This window comes from Hippocampus bargibanti, linkage group LG05 (assembly GCF_051943395.1).
Source record: "Hippocampus bargibanti isolate YZ-2025 linkage group LG05, ASM5194339v1, whole genome shotgun sequence".
In the NCBI taxonomy this organism is placed as follows: domain Eukaryota; kingdom Metazoa; phylum Chordata; class Actinopteri; order Syngnathiformes; family Syngnathidae; genus Hippocampus; species Hippocampus bargibanti.
The window spans coordinates 8,786,570-8,799,347 of record NC_142738.1 but is presented as its reverse complement, the minus strand read 5'-3'; the positions used below and the strand labels follow the sequence as shown (position 1 = coordinate 8,799,347).

The 12,778-nt window shown below is 42.8% G+C and overlaps 2 protein-coding genes and 1 long non-coding RNA gene across 7 annotated transcripts in view; 2 read left to right on the top strand and 1 right to left on the bottom strand.

Annotated features, from left to right (window-relative positions):
• The window catches only part of trpm1b (transient receptor potential cation channel, subfamily M, member 1b), a 49,092-nt gene that overhangs the window by 28,065 nt on the left and 8,249 nt on the right, over positions 1-12,778 (bottom strand). For 3 of the 5 annotated variants that reach the window (XM_088996206.1, XM_088996209.1, XM_088996210.1), the window contains one exon: positions 4,181-4,311. In XM_088996206.1, the coding sequence (XP_088852332.1) occupies positions 4,181-4,252 (72 nt within the window). In that variant the 5' untranslated portion in view covers positions 4,253-4,311. Of the gene's footprint in view, positions 1-4,180; positions 5,649-6,198; positions 6,321-12,778 lie in introns of those variants that run through there. The other 2 variants (XM_088996208.1, XM_088996207.1) reach the window with 2 other exon arrangements.
• LOC148897727 (uncharacterized) lies at positions 2,455-5,783 on the top strand. The gene is made up of 2 exons (XR_016114953.1): positions 2,455-2,765; positions 4,140-5,783. It is a non-coding gene; the product is annotated as an uncharacterized LOC148897727 (long non-coding RNA).
• klf13 (Kruppel like factor 13) overlaps positions 12,002-12,778 on the top strand; it is a 43,197-nt gene continuing 42,420 nt past the window's right edge. The window contains exon 1 of the mRNA XM_088996213.1: positions 12,002-12,057. The gene's annotated coding sequence lies outside the window, so the exon portion shown is untranslated. The remainder of the gene's footprint in view (positions 12,058-12,778) is intronic.

The following is a 12,778-nucleotide window of genomic DNA, read 5'->3' as shown; positions in this document are numbered from 1 at the left end:
ATTATTATTATTATTATTATTATTATTATATTGAGCAGGGGGGCATTGTGGTGCTTGCTTAAATACGCAGAGCTGAGCCGGACGTTAATAAGCACAAAGTGGTACATATACCAAAACCCGAAACCAGCGATCCTTTTATGGATAAGAATTTGGAAGTCTGTGTGGATTTTTTTAAGAACAGTTGCAGCGTCCACAAAGACAAATTAATTGAAATGTCCCGAAGGAGACATTTTTTGGTGGTTCTCTCGGGGACGCTGTTTAATTATAAGCGAAGAAAACAAAATGCATTTTCAGAGAGCTTTGGCTAAGATGACGCAGTTGGTTTAGGCGTACTTAAACTCATTGGGCACAGCAACGAAAACCTCAAGCAGCTGCCTTGCTCCAGCTGCCTCTGAGCGCTTAACGAAAAACCTTGAAGATTTGGATATACTGGCGGATCACATCGTGTCACACTGGGAAAATTAACGGGAATTAAGGCAAGCCTCAACACAATAAACAACATTCATTCCAAACCGGCGTCACTTGAGAAATAGTACAAAATAATGGGGTCATTGTGAGGGGATTTTAGGAAATTAGCGTGACAACCAAAGTATTCATACTGTGTTAAAATTAGGAGTATTATTTTGGAAACTGTATTCTGTCGAGACGGGTCCTTCTCAAATAGTTGTTTTATAATGCCTAACTAGAAAAGAGTGTAATTGCACATCCACTCCTGAAGGTGGCAGTAAGTATGAACAGGATATGAACAGATTCCTATTTATTTTTGATCAGAATTGAACCCTGCATCTCTGCACCATGAGAACAACCTGCCAACCAGTGGACCACTGTGCCGCCATGTTTAGACTTAGAGGGCCTAGCATGACTATGGAAAATGTAACTCATTCACTGCCAGATGATGTGCAAAAATGTGTCCACTCCAGTGCCAGGGTTTTTGTCATTTTCACTGAAATTGCGGGACCCACAAAAGATTCAGTTTTAGGACTACATAAACATTCCATTCAGCGAAAGAAACCTTAGACTCTCTTCTTTCAACAGAAAAAAATAGTTAATTTCTAAATTATCTGGGTCGGGAGTTATATGAGCTTGAAATGCGGGTGGCTGTCCAAAATACAATGTAATACATACACATTGGTTTATATAGCGCTTTAACAACAGCTGAAGCTAGAACAAAGCGCTAACATAGAAAAAAGTGAGATTCTGCTGCCTTGTGGAAGGGAAAAAAACATTGCCAGAGGTCTGAGCAGTGCATGATCGGCACCCCTCGCAAGAAAAGCCAAAACCCGAACAAATTTGTGAATAGCGCTCGACGTCATTTTTTTTTTCTTGTTTGGGTGCCGATAAAGCGCTGGCCTCAGGCGATGTTTTTTTTCTCTTCCACAAGGGGGCAGCATTTCCCTTGCTTCCATGTTAGCGCTTTGTTCCAGCATCAGCTATTGTTAAAGCCCTATATAAACCAATATGTAGGTATTGCATTGTATTTTGGACAGCCACCCTCATTTCAAGCTCATATAACTCCAGACCCATATAATTTAGGAATTCACATTTTTTTTCAGATGGGAGAAGAGAGTCTAAGGTTTCTTACACTCCATTAATAATAATAAAACCTACATTTAATTTACAAGCGCCTTTCAAAACACCCAAGGACACTACAATTAAAAGAACAATAAACCCCAGAAGAATAAAACCATAAATAAGATGAATATTTATGTAGTCCTAAAACTCAATATTTTGTGGGTCCTGGAATTCGAGTGAAAATGACAAAAACACAAAAATGTGTGGTCACATTTTTTACACGTCTGGCAATTAATGAGTTAATATGAGCGAAATCCCACAGTCCACAAATTTACAAAAACAGCATACAAGGTATAAAGTATATTGAAATAATGCTAATTCTGTCTCAATTTACTATCTCTTCCATATACCGTTTTGATAATTATACAATCCTCATATCCGACATTCGATATTCCACTATACTCGCCTTAGGTTGCAGTAGTCACATGTGCCGTGACTCCTGACTAGCAACTAAGCGAGAAAGGAGATCACAGCCAATTTGTTCCAATGTGGAAACAATTCCACCTATTATAACCACAGAAAAACCAAATCACAAGTTAAGTTGAAAAAAAATGCTCAGTGAAAAATACTTGTGGAAAAGTGACAGGTCCACATTCATCCTCAAAACTTGTTGGAAAATGAGAATAAGCACAAATTGAAATTAGTCATAAAGGATTTGGGGGTCCCTGTGTGGAATGTGATGTCACCGGGGTTGAAGATAAAAGCTACTAATTACTCGCCTTTGCTGCTCAGTGGCGGCGAGGATGGAGTTTGATGCGGCGTGAAGAGAAGGAAACCCATGTGGAATCTTTTACTGTTTAAGGAAGATTTCAGAGCCACGTTGGATCCCACAAGGGCCAAAAAAAGGCCTTTCACAAGCTGGCACTAGACTTGAGGGAGTGGAGGGGAGGGAGACATTTGCCCCACGAGATGCGGACTCGATCTCGTGGTAGACAAATTTGCCTTCTCGCTCCATGTAAAAGCACTCAATTGTCATCCTTGGTTTGAAAATCCAGTTAGCCATCACATGAGAACAACATGTCACTGATTAGGTTCGCCAGTGGACGCAGTCATAAGACACCTTTTAAAGCGGCTACTCCTCTTAGCCCCCAAGGAATGTTGCGCTCAAGACAAACACGTGGATTATTACTTTTTTCTCTCTTCAGTATCAGCAAAAAACAAACTCATCTATTGGGTACCACTTTTTCAGTAAGGTAACTCTGATCCATTTACTATTTTTCAAAAAATGCGAGTGATTCCTACTTTAATGACTTTACTATTAAGTCTGTTTGGAATATATAAAAATAATAGTTTGTCAATTATATTACATTTTACAATGGTCACAGATTGGTTGCAGCTTTTTGCATATATAGGGTCACAACTTTGAGGTTTTTTTTCAAATTCAGAACTGGATTCAATCTTTGATCAGTTTGTCCCAATCTTTGACCCACTTAACATCTTCTCCACTGCGAGACAAATAAAAGTACGTCCAATCCAATCCAATCCAATCCAATCCAATCCAATCCAATCCAATCCAATCAAATCATCATCACTCATTATGGACAATCATAGGTTGTAAAATTGGGTTGCAATTTGGATTCAGAGTGTATTAGGTAAAGTGCAAGAACACACGTGCACACATATACACAAAAAATCTGACTCTTAGAACGAAAATATTAATAATAAATAATAAAAATGTTATCCTGATTGTATGACTGATAATTAGCATTAATCGCCACAAATTCCAATGCTGACTTTTATTTTTTAAATGCTGCCAAAATAACAAAAGGTTTAGGGCCTTTGCAAATAAATCCTCTTAGTTTTGCCAAGTAGTTCATAAGTTCAGGTACATACACAAACACAAACAAAAACAAATGTTTTAAATGAAAACAACATTTAGTAGTCGTCATGCTGACCTCTGGCCTAAAGGCATCAGCTCTCCGCTGACTTTGGTGTAACACGGTCATGTGATCTCATCAATACAATTGGATTAGATTTGCCTTTATTAGTCTCGCAGTGGCCGATTGCGGAACTTTTAAAATCACTGCGTTTGGACTGTAAAATTTAGAATGGGAAATTGGAGTAATCTCAAGGAATTTAAGAGCTCTTTGGAGCACCAAAATGAGGAAAAATGTCATCTATTTCTTTAATGTACAGAAAGACTAATAAAAGCAGTTCATACCGCCGGTTGCTTTCAAGAACGTACTGTATTAATAGGAGTGTTAATCACATGAAAGCAGACTTTATAGAAACATATCACAGGACTTTAATCTGCCGAGCGCGCCATACTGGGCCATTATGAAGGATTAAAGTAGCGAGCAGCTCTTACTTGAAGCTCACTCAGCTTCACTTAACAGTATGTTTGCAGAGAGTTGCGGCACACAGCTTGTGCACGCCAAATACATGTTGCATACGATTAGCAGTCCTGCTATTGGATTGGCTGAGGCGGTGGTCCTTGGACTTTGACTGCTCCGCTCCATGCGGCATGTGATGTAACAAGAACATTACTTACATGTCAATCAGCATGCGTCAAAAGTCAACACAACCATGTATAAGCACATGCTGAATTCTTAATAAAATGTTCCCAGGTCCAATTTAAAAGGCACACACCACATTGAAAGTTCCCTACCTTCTGCGAGCCAGAAGTGCTACGTTTCAGGGAGGGTCTCTTGAAGGTGCCACTGGGGCCTTTGGAGTCCATGCTGAAGATGTTGAAAGCAGCCGTACGAGGTCAACGCCAACATCAGCACCAGAGAGACACTGCGGAAGCAAGGCGGCAAATCTGCACATCAATGAGCGCTTCTTCTGCCTTCGCTCCACTCGGCTCAGCGCCGACTGACAAGACACACATGCCAAGCGGGGATATAAATCACTCGATGGCATACTTGACACATAGACCCCTTTCCCTCTGCCGCACATCCCGTAATCAGGATTAATGCAGCCGGCGCGGACTCAGAGTCTAATGGATAGAGCTTTATTAAATGGTTATTGAAGGTAAATCTACTTTGACACACCACAATCCCCCCAAAAAAGGCTTAGTGCGACCATGCAAGCTGTGAAGCTAAAGTTAGCAGACCGAGAGGCGAAGGTTGTGCCAGCACGCAAAATTCGAGGAAAAGACACTCAACTGGAACTCGTGAACACAACTGTTTTGTCCCATCTTTATCAAAAGTTCTGAAAATTCTATAACACTCAATCCCTAACACTGTCAAAAAGCCCAGAACAAGACGGCAAGCAGCAGTTTGCCAGACTGAAGATGTATTACTTACTAACTAAACATAAAACTAAGAGAACGCTAAAGTTCTGTGTTGAAAACAATCCCATAACAGTTTTAGTTAAGTACGTTAGCTTAATGCTAAATCACGGTGTAAAATTCGGGGAAAAACGGACTACCGACCAACATTTTTGGCAGAAATATGGCAAAAATATGAGTAATGGCTGAACCTGGACCATCTGATTATTTTGTTTATTGATACATTTTGATTACGCTACTCTGAAATGCCTCATTATTACATTTGAATCGTACCAAACTTAAAACGTTCTGCATCATAATCCGACCGCTTTCAACAGCAACAACAAAAAATAGAAATCTTACAATTCTGCCAAGGTGTGTAAACTCACGAGTCTAACTTTATTTTTTATTTCCTGTGGACTAACAAGAAACATTTTGTGGTCGTGAGTTCTAAAGATCTTCGCATCTTTATTACACTTCCCCCTGGCGTCCAACACCATCATAAGCATATTGTGAGGCTTTAAGGAGTTAACGCCAATTTATTTTTATGTAGAGTGAAAAATATATTCAGATACTTTTGTGGGGTTAAACGTAGAGTCAAAGAATAGATTAAAGTGAAGGCACCACTACATTTAGTTCCTGACAAGCAAATTAGCGGGGCACTACTAATTTAACAGGCATAGATGTATCTAAAATGTATGTGAAATCTTAATATATTCCTTTCATAAATCTACAATAATCTATCGGGTATTTTCCTCAAAAAGTGAAAAAAATAAGATATAAAATCAGGATTTTCGACAAATACGTAAAAGCTTGGCCAAACAAACATGGGGATCAAACCTCTAAAGATGGAGGGCACTGATTTGCTGTGACGACCCCTCGAAGGGAAAAGCCGAAAGGAAAAGAAGAAGATTCTAGTTGAATGTTGGACAAAAAATCCTAGCTTGTCACTTGTGTGAAATTGACACGAATAAGAAATAAAATCAGACGTTTACTCATGTGTCGGTTTGCTGTTATTTTATCCAACACCACCCTCTATTGGATGATCGCTGAAATTTTTGCAGTCTCAACTAATCTTGACTATTGTCATGTCTCTTGCATGTTTTGTGCACTTTTTATGTCTTACCTCATTCATGCACTGGACTGATCAAGTGGTGAGGCATCTTTTTCACATGTTATTTTGTAACTACAAGTAATTCCATTTAATTCATTCTTACTGTCCCAGGTTGGATACACACGATTTTATTCTGTTCTCCTTTGATTGGGATTGAAAATGAAACCCAATTCAATTCAAAGCACCGTCAGTGGTAACACATTTTAACTCATGCGAATATTGCATTTACAGGAGTTAGACGAGCCAAAAGACAGTTGTCGCGCTAACTGACAACATCCTAAATGCCACATGTAAATGTTACCTGATTTGGAAAAACAAGAGTCCTATATCCATTCCTCCACTGGTCATCACCAAAACATACAAAGAGAACAGCTTCATTTTCAACATAACAAAACAAGGTCCCATAACAGTACTTCATCACAGCTATGTGTACGGATGGACAGCCTCACGTAATGGATAATACCTCAATTCTCTGCGTAAGCAATTAAGCACTAAAGAGCTTTATCGCCGGTTAGTGACTTTGAATTTGGAAGAGATTATTTAACACTTCAGAAGAGATGATGGATGAAGGGAGGGAGAAACGCATGCATAACATTTACCCTTTCACATATTCTTAATGAATATGTTTTACCCTTTCACCTATACGTAGTGAATAATTACATTATCTTAATTCCCCACACCCCAAATGGAAGAACTAAATTATCTAAAAAGTCACAAATAATTGAAATGATTGAGTGGTTAATATATCTGCCTCACACTTCTGATGCCTGGAGTTAGAAACAGAGCTCAGGCCTTCCTTCCTGTGTCGATTTTGCATGTTCCTCCTCGGCTTATATGGATTTCTTCTTCTCACATTACAAAATTTACCTATTACACAAATAATAATAATAATAATAATAATACATTTCATTTAGAAGCGCCTTTCAAAACTCTCAAGTTCATTTTACAGTCACACGATTAGCCTCCTTGATGAAAACGACAATAACAATATAAAATGAACACAGTATTGTTACTCCATTACAAGGTGACAAAGGACTATTTACTAACTAACAATCCCATGGAGTGCAGTGGGAGATCATCAAGGCTCCCATTTCCTATTTAAGTATTTAGTATCCTATTTAAATTTCTTTGCCACAAATTATTATTAATTACAAAATATCTCGTTCATCTGTTTATACTAGTAACGGGTAAAATAACTGAATGCTCTTCAATTCGATGGAAGAAGGTACGATGTGCCGCTCGTTGCCATTCGTACAAAAGAGAGAAAATGGTTTCCTGTGAATTTAGCATATTTGTGTTCCATTCAACAGGAATTCTAGTCAGTACAATTCGGACTAAACTGGGGCGAAGTTACCATTAACTCAGTATTCGGACCTTAAATTTTTTGGGTGTTTTGGGTCGTGTTCGGTAAAATATTTGGTTCAAAAAAGATAAGAGAAACCCAGATAATAAACTCAACATTTCCACAAGATGGCGGTATCAACACTCATACAGCTGCTTTGTTTTGACCACGAGGTCAAAGCGGTTAGATGGTGATCCTTCCCCCTCTTCTCTGGAATGAGTATAATTTAAATCATGTTGTGTTTTGTGCACCAGTACAGCCAAAACCACAAGGAGTAATTGCATAGTGACAGAAACGATTATGGGATTAAAGGAGACACAGTTTTGGAAGGGCTGTTTCACCTGCTGCACTATATTACAGTTGGACCAAAAAACAGCAAGAAATGCACCAAACAAAGGCCTGATGCTGCTTTGTTGTCATATGCCGCCGGTGCTTGTGAAGATGTGCGCTGACCTGCACGGACACACACAACACAATACAATACAACCGGCGTGTTTTCGGCTCTGCTCATCAAAAGCAACACTTCGGTTGCTGGGGGAACAGCCACACACACACACACACACACACAAATACACACCTGAGACAAACCGGGGTGTGCTCAGTCCCTTGGTGTGGCGAGTGAAGGCAAACAGCAGGTACAAAATATGTACACGCTCGGACAAATAGCTTAAAAACATAATTATGGGGTATGAAAGGAGATAAAGAAACATTTGACGACGTGAGGCTACTGACGTCTGATTTTTCATGACAGACTAAACACATGGCTGGACTTTGAGGCCAAGACAGGCTGGTTGTTAAGAGTAGGTCATGTTAGGACATGTTCCCTGTACTTTATGTTCATAGCGAGCAGTGCATTTATTATTACTGGCTCTTTATTTGAAAAGCATCCATCCATCCATTTTCCGAACCGCTTTGTCCTCACGAGGGCTGCGGGGAGTGCTGGAGCCTATGCCAATTGTCTTTGGAGAGTAGGTAGGGGACACCCTGAACTGGTTGCCAGCCAATCCCGGTTGTTCGGCACACAGAGACGAACAACCATCCGTGTTCACATTCACACGTGGAGACAATTTAGAGTGTTGAATCAACCTGCTATGCATGTTATTGGAGTGTGGGAGGAAATGGGAGTAGCCGGAGATAATCCAGGCAGGCACGGGGAGAACATGCAAATTTCACACAGGAAGGCCAGAGCTGGGATCGAACCCGATACCTCTGCACTGTGAAGTCGATGTGCTTCTACTAGTTGACCAATGTTCCACCCCTCCAAATTCCATGACTTTGTATTTTGAGGTTCAACTGCATAGGTTCGAAATATTCTCCAGCGCACTGTTTTTGATTTGTGAAAGGCCATCCCATGCAGTGAGTGAGCAGACACGGATCAGAAAATGGACATTTTACAGTGCCAACAAATTCACTCATTCACTGCCTGAAATGGGCAAAAATATGTCCATTCCAGTGCCAGGTATGTATGCAATACATACATATTGGTTGATATGGCGCTTTAACAACAGCTGAAGCTGGAACAAAGCGCTTACATGGAAAAAAGGGAAATGCTGCCCACTTGTGGAAAAGAAAAAAATGCCAGAGGCCAGCACTTTATCAGCACTCAAGCATGAAAAAACAATGCCCGAACAAATTCGGGAATGGCGCTCTGCGTCATATTTTCAATTCCCAAATAAATTTGTGAATGGCAGTCAATGAGTTAAATGAAATTATAGCTCTATCATGGATGATTTACATCGAGTAAAAGCAACAATGAAACATCAAGGATCATATTATATTGCTGTGTTGTCCCTTATAAAATGAAGCTTTAGGAACAATCTAGGTCAAGACTAAAAGCTGCTGGCATGCATTTCTGAAAAAGTCATGGTCTGATGTTGGGGCTTAGCGATGGCCAGAACGGGGTCAGGGGTAAGGGGAGAAGGAAAAAAAAGTGGAGTGCTGTCGAAAGAGAGGTCTGCGTGCTCATAGGAGTGGTCCCTTGCTGCGCCTCTGTCAGCACAAATGCATTTTAGGGAAGTAGACAGATTTGAGGCGTGGCCGAGTCGATTTTGACTCGTGGCGAAGAACCTCCTCAGTGGAAATGGGAATAGGTCATTGCCAGCGGATCGGTTTAATGGACATCATCGTGCAAAACATCAAGATCATTCCTTGAATGTCATCCTCACTGCACATCTTTCTATTCTGCACTTTTGAGAGCACATGTTAACATGGGGCAGTACCAACATTGACCTTTGCCCCGAACAAAGGTTAACAGTCATTCCATATGCTTGGCAGAAGGGGCCGTAAGCAGACCACAATATGGTTTATCTCCAGCCTGTGTACAAACCCCTTGTCCAGAGGCAACCAGCTGTGACCCGCACGATCAAAAGATGGTCCACAGAAGCTGAAGAAGCTCTGCGGGACTGTTTTGATTCAACCAGGTGGGAGCTCTTTACTGAGATTCATGGGGAAGACATTGACTCACTCACCAACACCATCACAGACTACATTAACTTTTGTGAACAAAACACCGTACCCACCAGGACTGTGCGGTGTTTTGCCAACAACAAACCATGGATTAATCCCGACATAAAAGTCCTCCTGAAGGAGAAGAAAAGGGCTTTTGTGTCGGGCAACAGAGAGGAACTGAAGGCCGTGCAGATCCAACTGAGGAGGAAGATCAGAGAGGGGAAGAAGGCCTACAGGATGAAAATGGAGGAGCAGCTGCAAGCCAGCAATGTCGCTGGTGTCTGGAAGGGCCTGAAAAACATCTCAGGCCACAAAAGCCCAGTGACATTGAACGAAAAAGACAAGGACTGGGCAGATGAACTCAACCGCTTTTTCAATCGGTTTGACAAGACGCCAGCCGCCCCCGGCCCACCGTCAACTTCACCTGTAGCTGCACCTGCACCAACTCTCACTGTGGCCTTACCCTCCCTGCCCCCTCTCATGACCAGCTTTCCACAACCAACATCTGCCCTCCCAACCGTTGCCACACCCTCAGCCGCCACTCTGCCTCCTGGTTCCTGCCTGTCTGTCACAACTGCGCAGGTGAGGAACCAACTGAGGAGGATGAAGGTGAGGAAGGCAGCAGGTCCGGATGACATCAGTTCCCGACTCCTCAAGACCTGCTCCGACCAGCTGTGTGACATTGTCCAGCACTTGTTCAACCTGAGCCTGAAGCTGGGCAGAGTTCCACAGCTGTGGAAAACGTCATGCCTGGTCCCAGTGCCCAAGATTGCCAACCCCAAAGAGCTCAACAGCTACAGACCGGTGGCGCTGACGTCTCACCTGATGAAGACGCTGGAGAGACTCGTCCTCGCCCACCTGCGACCGCTGGCAAGCTCATCGCTGGACCCGCTGCAGTTTGCCTACCAGCCCAGCATCGGTGTGGAGGATGCCATCATCTACCTCCTCCATACGGCGTTGCTGCACCTGGAGAATGCTGGGAGCACGGTGAGGATCACATTCTTCGATTTCTCCAGTGCCTTCAACACCATCCAGCCCAGTCTACTGGGGGACAAGCTGCAGCATGCCGGAGTCGACCATCACCTCACATCCTGGATTACAGACTACCTCACAAACAGGCCACAGTACGTGAGGGTAAAGAACTGTGAGTCGGACAGGCTTCTCTGCAGCACCGGAGCGCCGCAGGGAACAGTCCTGGCTCCATTCCTCTTCACCCTCTACACCTCGGACTTCAACTACAACACCCCAACCTGCCACCTTCAGAAGTTCTCTGACGACTCAGCTATTGTCGGCCTCATTACAGAGGGAGACGATAGGGAGTACAGGGGACTGACAAAGGACTTTGTGGACTGGTGCCAGCAGAATCACCTCCAGATCAACACTGGCAAAACCAAGGAGCTGGTGGTGGATTTCTGCAGGAAACAATCGTCACCTGCACCATTGAACATCCATGGTTCGGACATTGAGAGGGTGACCTCCTACAAGTACCTGGGTGTTACTCTCAACAATAAACTGGACTGGACAACAAACACGGATGCCCTAATCAAAAAGGGACAGAGTCGCCTCTTCCTCCTCAGGAAACTGAGGTCTTTTGGAGTTCAGGGGTCACTCCTAAAGACTTTCTATGACTCTGTGGTGGCATCAGCCATCCACTATGGCATTGTCTGCTGGTCAGGCAGCATCACCACCCGGGACAGAAAAAGACTGGAGCGCTTTGTCAAGCGGGCCAGTTCTGTCGTGGGCTGCTCGCTGGACTCTCTTGAGGAGGTGGGCAACAGACGGACGCTAGCTAAACTAAAAGCTATGACGGACAGCCCCTCCCACCCCCTCCTGCCCATCCTGACAGCTCTGGGTAGCTCCTTTAGCCAGAGACTATTACACCCGCGCTGCAAGAAGGAGAGGTACCGCCGCTCGTTCCTACCGACTGCTGTCAGGCTTCACAATTCCCAATGATCACATGTGAAAAAAAAAAAAAAAAAAAAAAAAAACTGGACACTTGTAAATATGGGTTGTTGCAATATATCTAAATGCATCTCTTGATTCTGCACTATGTACAGTCTTGTTTATAGAACGGTTTTTGCACATCTACATTTGCACAGTATACAGTTGACATTTTTATTTTGTTATGCTTAGAATATCTTGTTTTCTATCCTTTCACTCCCACCCCAACCCCATCCCTCTTCAATTGCTGCTGTGGACTGCAAATTTCCCCATTGCGGGACGAATAAAGGTATTCTGATTCTGATTCTGAAAAACCATATCTCTTGACTCCACGGGAAGCGATTGGCACCACGGGCGTCCTATAAAGTGGATATAGCAGTTTGTGATTCCTGTCAGAGTGGAAAGCCCATAAGCTGTTCCCAGGGAGCGGTGAGTGACCTCTTCTCACTGGGAAAAAAGGCCTGCACTCAGCTGCACAAACTTCCACTCGCAGCAAATCATCCAACAAGGCCCAAAAACAGATTTGGGACACACACCCCAGAGACGGACATTTATAGGGATGGGGATTTGATCAAAGGAGGACTTGAACTCCACTCTAAGTAAACCACTGCTGGAGCAAATTATCCTCCATGGTAGCGCACAATTTGACTGCTCGATTTTTACATCTGGTGCATTTGAGGGGAACGGTACGTTCCCCTCAAATCCTGTTGGAGGCAGAAATGCCGGTTTCTATATGATGGTTAAATATCAAACCAATGAAGACAAAAACACTTCCTTGAAAATGGGTTTGGTGTGTGTGGATAGGCGCCAAATGACCTGTGACCCAAAGGTGGCAAATGGTACAGAAAATGGATGGATTTGCCATGATCTGCTTATACCGCACAACCCACTCTCTAGGACTTGCACACTGCAAGTATCGAAAAAAGGGCGCGGAAAATCCTACTGGACTCTCCGCACCCTGCCCACCACCTTTTCCAGCTACTCTCCTCAGGCAGGCACTAATAATCCATGCGCACTAAATCCAACAGACTTTTAAACAGCTGCTTCCCCCAAGCCATTAACTTTGTAAACAGTATCCCAAATATAACTGTATAGTACTTCTTTGCAATGTTTTTATGATGATACTAGTGCAGCGTGTTCCATCGGAGGC